The following is a 15,701-nucleotide window of genomic DNA, read 5'->3' as shown; positions in this document are numbered from 1 at the left end:
TTGCCTAACATTATACCGGTATTACCGTGAACGGTATAATATGGCCCAGCCCTAGTGTAAACTCACCTTTTACGTTTTAAATTCAGGATGCGGTTGTTCTGCACCAATGTAACAATAAAATTGGCTAGAATCACGGGACTACAGCAGGCACTGTGTGACAGTTCTGTGACTCCCATTTTCAGCATTTCTACCAATTCTTTCTGAACAGTTTTGTCTTTTATGTTTTGTCTTTTAACCTGTAGGGCAGGGCATGTTTCTAAATGCCATTGTATTCAGGGTTAGGCCATAGTACCTGGTACCAGGTACTAAAATAGTACCTCCAAAGTGATCTGAGAAGGTACTGAAATCTGGTGTAAAAAGACTCCATGCCACCCATTGGCTAATCAGTGGCGTCACTCGATGAGTCATGAGAGTCTTGTTCTCAAAAATCAAAGCTGCCATTTTTGAAACCCAGCAACAAGGAAAATGGCAAGAAAAACAATGCTGTGGTCATCTGACAAAAAGCCACATAGCGAGCAGCAGGTAACTCGTCGCCTCGACGTCCACCTTTGTTGTAGCGTTTGTGTCGCATACTAATAACATCAAGGGACGCTTGGCCGTGTTGCTGTAACAACAACCAGCCATTGGGTTGTAATGTGCCATATGGCCATTGTCAGCGTTCCATCAGGGCGCACCGTTTGACCATCAGTTTTCATCACGTGGTCAAAGGCTGAGTGTATCATCCATGGAGTGAATTATTGGAACTGGGCGGGTCTCCTGTGGGTCTCAGTGGTGGCTCTTCCCCTGAGCGAGTGTCCTCGGGTCACTTGTCCAGTTTTCTCAAATTTAGATTTATTTTATTTTTTTTTTATTCTTAAAAGAAATGCTGCACCCGATCCTGCCAACTTTTCAGCTCATAGCTCTTTGAGAATCACCTTCATATAGTAAAAATATTTTGTCTTTCAAACTGTTAACTTTTAATAAATTCAACAAAATTTTATTTTATTTCTATCGTCCAAATCACAGCAGCACTTGCTTTTGTTTTTATACTGTAAGGTAAATACCTTAGAATAATAGGGTAATTAGTGGAGCTCCCACCAGGCATCGAGTCAGTCACGTGACTACAAGCTATGGACTTAGAGGGGGCAAAAGTCACAAAACACTGAAATCTATGATATAATTTTAAGTTTTTGGTTTTTGATCGTATGACTGTACAAGTGTCAGTATACTGTATATATACTTGAAATCCAGGGTCAATTGATTGTTTGTTTTTCTTCCCTGTTCTTTGTGTCTGTGTGTAGATGGATTCCGTAAGGTGATGCACATTGATACAGGCATTGTGAAACAGGAGAGAGACGGTCCAGTGGAATTTCAGCACCCCTACTTCAGACAAGGACAAGATGATCTGTTGGAGAACATCAAGAGGAAGGTGGTGTCTTCCACCATTGTGTCATGTAAAAATGTAGCTAAAGTTACCCCCATGATTCAGACAGCTGCCAGTATCTATGAGTCCCAAACCTTGATGACTTAAAAAATTGATTGTTGTTTGTCAAAAACATCCTCCTGCTCCTTGGAAACCTCCTGACCTTCACCATCATATTTTTCAAATGTATACAATTTCATTAGGAGTCTAAATGTAAGATGCAAATGACAGCTTCCATTGTCTTCTAGTTAGGTTGAGAGAAGACACTTTCAAGTTTGTCAGGGAATTTGTTTTAGTCCATTTGAAATTGTGTGCTTCTTACTGATAAACTGAGGCTGCTGAACTACAGTTCCATGATATGAGAGTTCTGACATTTTTCCACTAACTGTAAAACAGTGAAGAGTAACATAAGAAGGTATAATCCTTAGTAGCATAAGGAACAAATGTTTTTACCCTTCAGCTGTGAAAAGCTCATGTGATATTGTCACCCTGCGGGGCAGGCTGGCAACATGGACACGCCAATTTGTGAATGCAATAACCCAAGAAGGAAGTCACCTAGGGTTTTGAAATTGATGCCATAGATGCATCTATTAAAAATCATGGAGCAGTTAAAATCTTAGTGACCTCGACCTCAAGGTCAAGGTCAGAATTCAAGTTTTCTGAAAATCAGGTGATTGCTAACAAAGCGATGTAAGATTTTGAAATTGATACCATAGGTGCATCTACTAGGAGGCTGAGGAGTACCGCTGGCCAGCACCCATGTTTTGTTTTTTTCCTGATCTCTGGGGGATTTCCAGAAAATGTTAATGCAACGTGCAGCCAGACTCTGATAGTGTAGAAAGAAGCGCTGGTGTGAATGAGGCAAGTTGTGTTTTTGAGTGCTCGGGGTAGAAAAGCGCTATATAAGAACCAGTCCATTTCTATTTATCATACACAACCATGTGTTAAGAAGCTCCAGTCGTTTGAAATGCTGCCTTTGTACAAATGTTTTAGGAAGTAAATATGGAACAAAGTATTTTGCAAACCATTTCCTTTTTTTCTGAATCAAAAAAATGATTTTCAGTCAGAAAATTCAAATGTCATTCCAAAATTTTATTTTTTTTTTTACATTTAGCCTATACCACAGTCACATTTGGACCCCTCTATTTGTTTAGTGTCATTACAAGGACGACAGTAACAACTGTTACTTCGCAAATAGTCTCAGCTGTGCTAAATCATCTCAGAGAGAGTTTGTTGATGAAACCATCTGCTCAGTCTTCTGATCCATTGTGGCAGATCACAACTTTGCTGTCCTTTAAGCACAAGACTTAGTCATGCTTTATGTTTTTCAGGTTTCTAATGCTCGACCAGAGGACAACAAGATTCGACAGGAAGACCTGACCAAGATTTTGGCAAGTGTTCAAAGTGTTCACAGCAAACAGGAGAACATCGATGCCCTGTTGGCAACACTCAAGAGGTGAGTGTAGGGCTTTAAACCAACAGATGCAAACCAACACATCTGGAGAAGTTGCATGTAAAGGTTTTGGTCAGTAAATAGTCATTTGTATTTCTTATTGTTATTGGTATCATTTTTTTAACACAACAAAAATACAGAAACCTATCACACCTGACACTATGTATGTTCTGAACAGGTCACCGTCAATCACAGAGCTTGGTCGTGTAGCCTGCTGGATGAAGTGGTAGTTACATGTTAAAGTAACACCCAACTAAATAACAGGTTTCTCACCAGAAAGTTAAATTGTTCCATCCACTTTTAAAACATTGTTTCTTTTTTGCACATTGGCAGTGTTTCAAAGTGAACATCTCAATGGTCATTGCGCATAAAAGCCTGTAATTTTCACTCGTCTTTCCTGCTATCAAAATGCACCAGGACCTGTAATTTAGGAGAAATAAGTCAAAAAATATACCTTTGAGATATTCCTGTTTGTGCCAGAACAAAGGCATGAAAACACATCTCTTAAAGTGTTTTATATTTGAAGTTAAAATAGATAAACTATATATGTTCCATTAAAATTGTTATGCAGATCAGAGAGAGTTGAGCAGTAAGCTCGTGCTGATTTGAGATGTAATAACCCGATTGCGTTTGATCAGTGTATCAGGAAGGAATTCTTACATGAGTGCAAGACTGTGTAATCGAATACTGAATCTTACAGGTGACAGCTGGTCCTGTAATCCAATCTGTTGACTGCAAAAATCATCTTATTTTTCAGAGAGAACGAGTCTCTGTGGCGAGAGTTATCAGATCTGAGACAGAAACATGCCCACCAACAACAGCTCATCAAAAAGGTCAGCAGTCATATGATTTGGAACTGTATTCATAAGTTATAATTGCATCTTCATTAGATTATACTGAATTTAAAGTTGAACTTCTTTTGTAATAAATGTCATAATATTATGCCTTATTATTCATGTTATGTTGTTGATATGTTATTAAAAGACTCTTTCTAATTACTTGGTACATTGAAAGCTAAACAAGTTTTTTAGTGATTTATCCCGTTTCTTTTACCACCTAATTTTTCAGCAGCCAGACGTAAAGCCTTTATCAGCATGTATTAAAAATACAGAGATGAAAAGCGATGAAGTGTTCATGTCAGGCTTGAATTTTTCATACTGGTCTTTTTTTCAGTTGCTCCATTTTATTGTTACATTGGTGCAGAACAACCGCATCCTGAATTTAAAACGTAAAAGGTGAGTTTACAGTGTTAATTCTTTACAGTAAGTAGCTATACATAGTAAATGGACTGGTTCTGATATAATGCATTTCTGCTCTGCTGTAAGTGCTTACTTGGGATTAGTATCTTGCCCATGCAGACTGGCACAGTAAGGAATCAAACCACAAACCTTCTGATTAGTAGATGACCACCCCTATACTAATAAGTTGCCAAAAACCTTGTGTGCTAAAGATAAATAAATAGTAACAAAAGTAACGGTCAAGATGTAATTTAGGGAGGGAAAAAAAAAAACTGTGTGGTAAGCGGTAAGTAAGACTGCTCGTGGATAAAGGGCGTCTGTTTCCAGTAAGGGTCCCCAGGCTAGACCCCCCCCCCTGCTGCTTAAAGCCCTCCTCCAATATGAGCAAGGTGTAAATGAAGGCTTGGACATCACCCGAATTAACAAAGTCTGCATCACGTGTTGAGGGACCAAGACCCTAGGTGCAGGCTGTGCAAAGATGCACCGAGACAATCCAGCACATAACAGCAGGGTGCAAGATGCTAGCAGACAGGACATACACGAGACGCCATAACCAAATGACTGGCATAGTATACAGAAACATCTGTGCTGAGTATGGCGTGGAAGTCCCGAGGTCAAAATGGGAGACACCCCCTAGGGTGGTGGAGAATGACCAAGCTAGGATCCTGTGGTACTTACAGATACAGATAGACTGGTGATGGCTAACCAACTGGAGACACCAGTGGTGGGCAAGCAGGCGACTAATCCTGTAGTGATGTTGACTGCTGAGGACAGACACCCTCTCTACTTTTAGGATTAGGCTTAAAACTTTCCATTTTGACAGTATACAATAGTAAGGGCTGGATCAGGTGATCCTGAATCCTTCCTTAGTTAAGCTGCTAAAGGTCTAGGCTGCTGGGGGATTCCCATGATGCAGGGTTTCTTTTTGACTAAACTCACTATGTGTTTATACACCTCTACATTTAATTATTAGTTATATTAATCTTTGGTCTTCATATTGTCTTCATCCCCTCATCCCAACCGGTCGCAGCAGATGGCCACACCTCCCTGAGCCTGGTTTTGCTGGAGTTTTCTGCCTGTTAATAGGGAGTTTTTCTTTCCCACTGTTTCAAAGGGCTTTGCTCAAAGGGGGTTATATGATTGTTGGGGTTTTCTTTGTATTATTGTAGGGCATTTATACTTACTGTACAAGGCGCCTCGAGGCAAAAGAAAATTGAATTACATTTTGGAAGTGGGGTTGTCAGTTTTATGTAAGGCGTATGTGATTAAAAAATAATTCACTAGTATAACACTAATATCATACTAATAAAGTTACTGTTGTAGGTGTTTCAAAGTGTAACTTTTTGTCAGTTTAAATTATACAAATGGTAAAGCTGCTTTTTTATTGATTACTAGTGACATAAAATATTAGTTTGGTTTTCAACAAAGGGTTGGCCATTAAATACAATGGTACAACAAATAAGAACTTTTAACAATAAAGATGTTTTCCAAAGGACTACCATATCACAGTTTTTGTCTTTGTTTTTAAACAGGCCCATTCTTATGAATGGCAATGGGAAGAAGCCCAAATTCATTCACCAGATCTATGATGACAAAGTGTGTGTTGAACAGGTCAGTAAAGAATGGTTACTGTTCACATTATGCTTTTCAAAAGTTTTTTTTTTAAGTGCTGCCTTAAATAAATTAGAAGTCTAGTGATACAAGAAATGTTTCCTGTATGATTACCAATACAGTAACTCTGAACTCAATACCCAACTTTGTACCACAGCAGAAAAATGAAAATTTCTATAATGTTAGCCATTGCAAACATTTTAGCTAACTGAACATAGTTAATTTTACAATCACAATGGTAACGTGTATTTCAGGATAACAACACCAAGTACTATCTATTTAACAAGTCAATCACGAGCTGCTGCTCTTGTGGGTCTCTTTAATATGTCGTTTTTTATGTGGCTGGCCTTAGTCTTCAGCATGTTGCTGTAGCTGATTTGCAGCAACTAACCAAACCAAAGCAATACAAGACAAGCGACTGGCTTCCTGTGTTGACACAGGTTCTTGGCATTTAGTTTGAAAGTCTTGATTGTAATTCAATTAATCTGATGGTCTGATTAATTTAGAGAAGTACTGAGTTTTTCCATGTAAGAATGAATGTATTTATTAACTTTTGGTAAAATTAGAGTAAGAGAAGTATATTTATAACTACAAGCCTCATTCATCCATTCTCAAATCCTGTCATACAGGCACTTCACTCTCTGTCCAAGTACTTTGCCAAGCACACAAACACTCACACTCACTATAAACTGATGCTTTGGGGTAGTTCAGGGACTCAAACTAGAGGAGCCAGACTGAATCACTCACCTTCTAATTTAATAAAAAGTGTGCTGGACGTCCTGAGCAGTAGTCACCCTAAATGATCAAATACAAATTCAAAACAGTTTGTTTTATTTTTTTTGGGATGGATCCCAGTTTTGCTGTTCTTTGCATACTAAGGTTTTAAGTTGTATTTGTAGATGCAGTGAAGAACTCTGCCCCTGACCAATCTTTTCTAAAGTCATGAATCTCTCTGTGCCCCGTGTTAAGTCCTCTGTCAGTAGTATCAATGGCGTAAAGGGTTCCGAGCTGTCTGATGATGTCATTATCTGTGACTTGCCTGAGAATGATGGAGAGGTAACGTCGGAGATCACAGAGGAGTCACAAGCCTACGAGCAAGGGTAAGACGATTTACCTAAGACTTCTTGAAAGGCATTAGCATTCTGCCCTTATAACATCAGATGGTAACATCTTAACAGCTGTAGTAGAGGTGTGCTTTGCTCTATCAAGTGCCTTTGAAGATATTGAATTGGTATTCCAACCTGTTACACTGAACAATGGAATAGTCGGTTTGCATCAGCAGTCATAAAGATAGCTAGACAGGAACACACACACACAATAGGAGAATAAAAAATGTATTTTAAAAACATGTTCATTTTAAACCAGCACTTCACTTATAGTTGTCTTCCTAACACCAATCAACTAATCAAAACTTGTTTTGATTAGTTGATTTAAACTAATTACATTTAAACCTTTGTTTAAATGTAATTATGTCATCATTACAATCTATATAGTGTCATTACATGACATGTTGCTACCAAACAAGACCCATCATACTTGCTGAGCTCTTTGTAGCTGTGAAGTCGTTACAGTGGTGTGAAAAAGTATTTGATTTTCCCCCTCCCCTCCCCCCCCCCCCCTTTTTTTTTTTTTTTTTTTTTTTTTTTAATATGTTTGTCACACTTAAAGTGTAAAGAGTGAAGCACCATTGCATGCATCAATTACATCCTTTTGTGGACATAAATGATTCCCCAAATACTTATTTGGGAAACTAAAAAAAGCAGTTCTGCATGGCATGATCGCTTCATATGCATCAAATAAAAAACACACCAAACAAGAAATCAAATGTGAAGCACAAAATGACAGAACTATAAATCTATTTGCAACCAATCAGTTTGAAAAAGCTTTGTGAAATAAGGAAAAATAATTTGGAATTAAACTCATTGTTAAAAAATGAGGTCCACAGATTCCAGTACAATTAGGAAAAACAGGTAAATACCTAGCAAATCTTTCTGATGTATTTCTGTTCCTTCGCGGGCCCTTGGATCAGTCGACCAGCTGCTTTTGGTTGTCCCAAAAATCGAGCTTTTTCACTTGTGGCTCGTTTTCACCTCGTCCTGTTTTCCTTTTTGTATGTCCTTGTCTTGTGTTATTGTTGCTTTGCTAAAAAAAAAAAATTTAAATAATGATAATAAATTTTAAAAAGAGGAAAACAACACACTTCACTTTCAACATTTGTTCATTTTTCAATTCAATACAGGTTTGAAATAATTTGCATATTATTGCAACATTGTGGTGTTAATTTTCCCACTAAATATTTTACTTTAAAGACTGGTAATGTATATGGCAACCAGTGCCATAAAGTCTTTGCCAGTTAAGTAAAATGACAATACACTGACTTTAGAAAGTTGTGTTTAGGTTAAGTTTTAAATATATTCATATAGTTAAATATATTCTATATGTTTTCCTTCAGCGATGTCGAAATTGTGGAAGTAGAGCTCGAGAGCTGTCCAGTGCTTCCAGCTGAAACAGAGGTGTGCACCACCATTACAGAAGGCCTCAAACACACTGAAGCTGTGTCGGCAGCCGCAGCAGATGACGGTCAGAGGAGCAGCACTCTAGACAGCAGTGGAACAACTAGTAGTGCCCTACAGCTTAATAAACCCTCAGTGCTGAGTCTTGAGGACCCCGTGAAAATGATGGATTCCATCTTGAATGAGAATGGAGCAGCAATATCACAGAACATCAACCTGTTGGGGAAGTAAGTTTGAACCGAAATTCTCACTGAATTTTGATGCTTCACTGGTTGTTTAGATTGTGAGACTTTTATTTTCAAATAAGACTATCGATCCCTTTCAGATGTTTACAAAACATTTAAATGGAGCACTGAGCTGATGTGGAACTGATGGCTGACTGGTTACACTGAGGTCATCCCTTGGTTATAAGATACTCTGTGACCCAGATCCTTCTGTGTGAAAAACTGATCTTCCAAACTACGCGGGGGATCATCGTAGTGTAATGCATAGTCAGTTAAACTGGTGTGTGAATATGGGTCACTCTAATGTTGTTGGACCCTTGTGGCCCTCGTGAGTCTTTTACTGATGATTTGGTAAGAAACATGAATGTTAGTAGCCAGGTAGAGGTCATTTTGTCGGCCTCTGGCAGTGCTCCTCCTGTTCTTTGCACAAAGAAGCAGACATTGGTCTTGCCGTTGGGTAGATGCTTTTTTTTGGGGGGGGGGGGGGGGGGGGGGGGGGCTGTCTTTTGTTATCTTGTGCACATTCTTGAGATTATGCTGGGTGACATCAAAATGTCTTGTGATGGTGTATATAAAGATGAGACAGCACTTTTACTGGGCTGCAGGTAACGTCTCATGCTACAAGTAGTGAAATGGACACTTAACAAGAAGCAGAACTCAAGTAAAATTAGTCAGGAAGGATGGTCTGTGTCTACCACCTGTAAAACCACCTTGTTGGGGTTGTCTTGTGCACTTGTTAAGAAGTACAGCAAGCTGAGGACTTGGAAGCTGCCAAACAAACACTCACAGGCTTTGCCACCTGCTTGAAGAAGCAGAGAGATGGTCACCAGGAGAATAAACCAGATATTCTCCACTGGCCATCCAATAGCTGGCATTTTGGCTAAGTCTCAAATATGTTCAAAGGATGGCTAGAGGGCAAAGGAGCACGATACTGTTTTTTTCTCACCAGTAGCTCTGACGTCACATGTAAACTGTAGATAGAGGCTGGGGTTAACCACACCAGGCAAGACCCCAGGAGCAGGCTGTGCAACAATAGCTAAATAGTTGACACACAACTGGATGTTTCCACGGGACAGTGATCGCTACGTTTCTGAAATATGTAAACTACGCTTTAAAGCTAGGTCTGCCCCAGGTAATCAAATAATTTAAATGAACTCTGGAATTCTGCTAGCCAAATATCGAGTAGCCTAATATCAAGTGAGAACTACACGAGAAGTTACATTTAAAAGCTATCATTGGATTACATGTGCAGTATCAAATGCACCCTTCCCATGTTTGTAACATGTAATGTCTTAGCTTTAACAAGGCGTTATAGAAATGTCCATGTGGAGGCCAAAAAAAGTCTTTCCTTTTCTGCCTGCTAGTTATTTATACTGGGTTTCTTTAGCTGTTTATGGGTAAACAGCTAAAGTTCCCACGGCACATTGTCAAAACATCCCTCTGGCCAGACATGATCATTATTTCTGATGCCTCATAACATCTGATCATGCTGGAACTCACAGTGCCCTGGTAAGAGCAGATCCAAGAGGCCAACGAGAGAAAACGCGCAAAGTACCAGGAACTGCAGGGGAAGGGGCTGCAAGACTTTCTATGAGCCCATAGAAGTGGGTTGTAGGGGCTTTGCAGGACAATCACTCTGCAAAGTCCTGGGCCGACTGGGAGTGGCTGGGGCAGCCAAGAAGAGGGCTATCCAGGCTGTGAACAAAGCGGCAGAGAAAGCCACAAGGTGGCTGTGGATTGAGAGGGCTGATCCATGGGCAGCTACTGGTACCAAGTTGGGGCCTGATTACCCCCGGCTGGGTCGCCTGGGCGAGGGTGTATGATGTTGCGAGACCTGAAACACCTGAGGATACATCACAGAAGATGCGTACCAGTGCATCCAGGAGATGTGCCTTGCATAGCCAGCCTGTCCTTGGATTAGCCACTTAGTTCTCCAAACCCTTTCACTACAACAGTACCACTTTCTGCAAGGCAGCACAAATCACAGATTGTTTTTGGCAAGCCATATAAACTTTCACTGGAAATCAGTTATGGTTAATGTCATGTGTTAGACTGGTCAGGCACAGTTTCCCAAGAACACTGATTACACTGAACCTTATCTTAGCTAATTAGCACATACCCTTGCTCTGACCTTCCAAGCTGGATTGACCCATCCATACTGACAGTATATGTTGCTGTGTTTATGCTGTCTGTACAGAGTCATGGAAGCAACATTGTAAGGGGGCTGATTATGCACAAGATGCATATGTAACATTGTAAAAGCATCACATGTGCTTTGCTGTTTTTAGTATTTTAAATACTTTGCTGTGTGCTGTGTGCAGTATGCGAACCACAAATTCCCCAAATTCTAGACAGCTGAACAGGCATGTACTACATTTAAGTGTCTAGTGCTGTCACATTTTAACTCTACAACTCCATGTTGGTCATGTGATCATGTGAATATGCTGTTCCATTTCATTCATTTTATTTAACGTGTGTGAATTTGTCTTTTTTTGTTAGGGTGGAACTCATGGACTATCTGGATAGTATTGACTGCAGTCTAGAGGACTTCCAGGCCATGCTTTATGGAAAACAGTGTGGCATTGATTTTGATACTCAAGAGGTAAGGTAGCATTATACACACACATCATAAACACCCACTTAGGTCATTGGTGGTTTCTAGCCTTAGTCAAACTGATCAGATGTGTTATCCAAAATTGGATAAGCTGACCATTGGTACTTCCACTGCTGTAAAGGTAATGTAATGGGAGTATTTTGAGGTAAAAATATGGAAGGAGCCACCCATTCATTTTCTGCTGCCTGTCCATCTCTGGGACGCAGGAAAGCCAAACCTACCTCTCCCCATCAACCTCCTCCAAGCTCTTCTGGGGGAGGGGGCGCTGAGGCGTTCCCAAGTTGGCTGAGACATAGTCTTGCCAGTGTGTCTCCTCTTAGTTCAGACCATGCCTGAATCACCTCACCTAAGAGGTGGTTCTAGTCAAGTGTCTGACTCTGTTATCTCAGGGCTTTCAATTGGAGGGAGGACTTTTGTTTTAAGTCCTTCCTGAATGACCAAGCTGCTAACCTCTTCACAATCTGGCCTAGATACTCTACAGAGCAAGCTTCTTTTTCTCTGCTTGTATCAACAATCTCATTCTTTTAGTCACTACCAAAAAGCCATGGCCATAGATGAGAGTGGTAACATAGATTGACTGGTAAACTAATAGCGTCGATTGCACACTCGGCAAGAAGAGACTGCAGCTGCACCAGTCTGCACGTGCCAGTTTTCTTCTCAGAGACACTTGCAAGTGTTCCACATATGGCAGCAGCTCATTCCCTGTCTGTAAGAATATTTGTTCTTGAACATGTAAATCTGTTCTCTAACTTCTAATTTACATCTATGCTGTTAGCTTTTGTCTGTTTTAAAGCTTCTGTCTTGTGATGTCACCCTTCAGGAGAATGTGCCCTCCAAAGGGAGCAGAGCAGAGGTGAGCAAAGGGAGGAGTGAGGAAGATAACACAGGTAAGGATAAACTACACAATTAACCAAAGATAGTTTTAAATTAGCCATTGGATATATTGCAAATCCAAAAGGTACTGCTGAAATGAGTTAGATGCATATGGATGTCATTATTTTCTAAATTACAATACAACAGATGTACAGTAACTATGTACTTTCAGTATCCTGTAGGCAATTACTGATTGTTAATGCTATAAAGTCGTCACTGTTTTGTGCTGTAAATCTGTAATACAGACTGTTATAAGCAGTTACAAGCAAAACAATCTTCCTAAGATTAGTACTTAATCTACTACTGAAACATTACACTTTATTAGGGTTAATGATACTTCATATAATGCCATTTAAGCTTTTATTTCCCACACTGTAGTGTGAACTTGCTGGTTTTATTTAATAAGCAGCTGATTAAGATTTGGAGTAATATCTAAAATTACAATTAATTAACAACTCTCTCTACCTGCAACATTGTGTCTCCAAATCGGCGTCAGAGAGCAGACATTCAAATATTTCACAAGTTTAGTTAGTGTTGATTGTTTGAAGGTCTTTTCTTTATGACATGAGCAGATGATCATTAATGTTATGTTGTTAATAAAGTTAGGAAAAGTAAAGGATGTTTCACGTGTTTTTCTTCATTGAACCAGATATATTTAAAGTTTGTTTTTTGTTGCTCCCCCCACAAGATAAGCAGCTGATCCAGTACACCACCTGCCCTCTGTTGGCTTTCCTCGATGGCTGTATTCCTCCTCCAGACCTGGATCTAGCCGTAGACGGCAGCAGCACAGGCTCCTCAAGCACCCAACATGAGCCTTCTTCCAGCTCTGTGGCTTCTATTGATGCTGAGAAGTCATCAGAGATGGTGGACACCAGCTTGGAGTCGAAGCAGGCACATCGCAGCTCGCTGATTCGCCTGGAGCCCCTGACAGAGGCAGAAGCTAGTGAGGAGACCCTGTTCTACCTATGTGAACTGAGTCCTGCTGGGCCTGAAGCTGATTCAGTTCAGCTTAGCAGAGTGTGAACACCGAGACTGCTTCAATCACAGACTGTATCCCTCAGTTATGTTAATACTTCCTCTCATCTCTGGAGTTCTTTTAAACAGCAGAAAATGAAGCGAAAATCTTCGCGGCTGCAGTTTGGACGCATTTTTAGATTTATGACTTTGGCTTTGGGTAATAGTCAGTCACTCAAAAGTCACATCTGATTACTCCATACTCATTCTCTTTGTGTTCTGTAAGGAAAACAATCCAGGAAAATCCTGGAAGGTGTGTTTGTCATCTGTGGGAGGGGCACAAAGAGCTAAATGAACTTCCACATTTCTGAAACTTGATCATTTTACTTTCAAGTTCTAGAACTTGAATTTTTTTTTTTTTTTCAAATCAAAGGTCTCAAATGTAAAAATAAGGCACAAAGTGGAGGCATTGTAATCACTTGTGTATAAGCTCGGTTCATCTCTGTGCTGCTGGATCCACAGACAGAAGAATACATTGGCTTTCGTTCCATCTCCTTCAGCGTCTTTGTAGTCTAAAGAAAACTGCTTCAGTTTTGCTTCTACAACTTTAGTGAGGATGAACAGTAAACTGTTGTATATAATTTAATAATCTATTTATTCTAGTTTTTGTTTATATTTGGCTTAATGTTTGTGCACAGAGCTTAGACTTTTCATTAAGCAACATTCCTGCGGATTGTGTTTTGTTTAGGGAACACCTCGGAAAGTAACTTGTACATTTACATTCAGTTGAATTCTGGAGGACTGGGGCAAACACTGGATTAAAACAGAGGATAATATTCAATCCTTCAGTCAGCTCATAGTTTTCATTCTCAGAACTGCAGACAGAAAAAATCTTGATGATAATATGTGAGTGGCTTTAGCATGTGTGCATGCTACAGATATGATAGATGTGGAAAGAATGCGCTGTGTCCACCCGACCACACACGAGACATACAAAATATATATCGCGAAATCTGTCCTGCATTCCTTTAGCAGTATATAACAATAAAGTTGAGTTGTTGTAAGTGTCGGTGTGTTTTTTGGAACGGTGGTCATAGATCATAGAGAAGTTTGATTTCTGTTTTATCATCACCCGGCCGGGCAGACAGTAGCTCCAAAATGAGGCACAGTTGGTGCTCCTACTACAAATTCAGTGACAGAGGTCAAGTTTTCTGAGCATTTTGTGAATGTGCTAACTGAAGAAAGAAGCCACCTACCATTTTTAAATTTATACCTTATTTATTGGGAGACTGAGGGCCAGCAGCATTTTAACCTTTTAGCATTTTGTACACAATAAGACAAACAAGAATATGAGAAAAGTAGAAATGATCATTGATTTCAGGAAGAAATCAATTATATCCTGGCATTGACTGTCAAGCGGTTTTCTGTTGAGAGGCTCTCAGACTTCTGCTTTTTGGGAGTTAAGGTCAGGGAGGACCTGCTCTGGGAAATGCATACTGCTTGGCTAGTGAAGATACCATGCTAATACCATGCTTCTGTTGTGCTGAGAATTGCACCTAAGTTTTGTTCAGTGTTTCATTGCTACAATAACAACTATTCTGATTCTGAAAGAGTGTAGGTGTGTTCAATAGCACCATCTGCTGAATTAAATATTCATTGCAGGCAACCTGGATAAAGCTTAGAGACTAAACTACAACATCTGGACTAAATGAGTGATGAATGGTCTTTACATAACCAGCAGATGATGAAATAGAAGTGTATATATTCACATTAATTAGATGAGAACTACATATGATTGACTAATAGTCTGTCAAATGCTAAATTTACTGATCTTTTTTGTAAGCAAGTATAAGTGGGAACACAGGAAATAAAAGCCAAGGTTTTGTTTAGGAAATAGAAGTGCTTGTGACAGTGGGAGTGTTTGTGTATTTGTATCTGAGGGCAGAAGGCACGGTTTACAAATTTTTCTACAGAATGAGAGGTTTTAGTAACATCAAAATTTAAAGCAAATTTGTAGAGGTACAGGTAAATGTTTCTGATACTCCCAGTATTCCAGAGGATCCTGTGTTCTGGATATGTTGCTCTCTGAGAGATATTGCTGGACTTGGGTGATGGCATTAGTAGTTGCTTTGGAGTTCTTCCACAACAAGCTAAAAAGTAAGTACTAAAGGCTGTCTCCTATCATCTTAGTTGTGCTTTCTACACAATTCCTATACAATTTGGCGCCTCACTGCAGTATGACACAGCAGCTGCACCAGTCTCATGGTTTTTCTTAAAGCGATACACGCAGTGATACGGGGAGTCACTGTTTTCTGCTTCATACACTACTGGCCTCTACAGTCACCATCACTACTGATGACTGTAGAGCTCACTTGAGTACAGTGAACTCAATGTCATGTTCAAGAAACTAGTTTGAGATGATTTAAGGTTTTGTGACATTGCGTGTTATCCAGCTGGAGGCAGTCTTTTGAAATGGATACACTGCAATCATAAAAGGAGGGACATGTTCAGCAACAATACTCAGGCTGTGACATTTAAATGATACTCAGTTGGTATGTGCCAAAAAATATCCTCCACACCACACCAGATGAAGCAAGGCTTTTATGTTCAAGCCTAGAAGTGATAGATTTTGATATCACACTGTTTTGTCACTGTAACGTTTGTCCTGTAAAGCATCCACAGGACACGGGTGTGGGGACAGCAATACCTTCATTAATACTGTGGTTTCAGGTTCACTGGGACACAGTCACTCCCGCTCTCTGCTGTCACATCCACTCTTCCGCCTCTGACTGTCACTGCGAACATATAAAGAGTGACAA

General features: G+C 39.8%; 1 protein-coding gene across 1 annotated transcript in view; it reads left to right on the top strand.

Moving 5' to 3' along the window:
• Window positions 1–13,946, top strand: part of hsf2 (heat shock transcription factor 2) — a 23,204-nt gene extending 9,258 nt beyond the window's left edge. The window contains exons 3-12 of the mRNA XM_005940622.3: window positions 1,281–1,408; window positions 2,734–2,858; window positions 3,613–3,688; window positions 4,029–4,090; window positions 5,626–5,704; window positions 6,674–6,804; window positions 8,157–8,444; window positions 10,941–11,043; window positions 11,876–11,942; window positions 12,617–13,946. Of these exons, the coding sequence (XP_005940684.1) occupies window positions 1,281–1,408; window positions 2,734–2,858; window positions 3,613–3,688; window positions 4,029–4,090; window positions 5,626–5,704; window positions 6,674–6,804; window positions 8,157–8,444; window positions 10,941–11,043; window positions 11,876–11,942; window positions 12,617–12,951 (1,394 nt within the window). The 3' untranslated portion in view covers window positions 12,952–13,946. The remainder of the gene's footprint in view (window positions 1–1,280; window positions 1,409–2,733; window positions 2,859–3,612; window positions 3,689–4,028; window positions 4,091–5,625; window positions 5,705–6,673; window positions 6,805–8,156; window positions 8,445–10,940; window positions 11,044–11,875; window positions 11,943–12,616) is intronic.
• The last annotated feature ends 1,755 nt before the right edge of the window (window positions 13,947–15,701 follow it).

This window comes from Haplochromis burtoni, unplaced genomic scaffold (genome assembly GCF_018398535.1).
Source record: "Haplochromis burtoni strain Fernald_Lab_line unplaced genomic scaffold, NCSU_Asbu1 Contig_281, whole genome shotgun sequence".
NCBI lineage: Eukaryota > Metazoa > Chordata > Actinopteri > Cichliformes > Cichlidae > Haplochromis > Haplochromis burtoni.
Note: the sequence above shows the minus strand (reverse complement) of the source record. Positions and strands in the feature narration are given on the sequence as shown.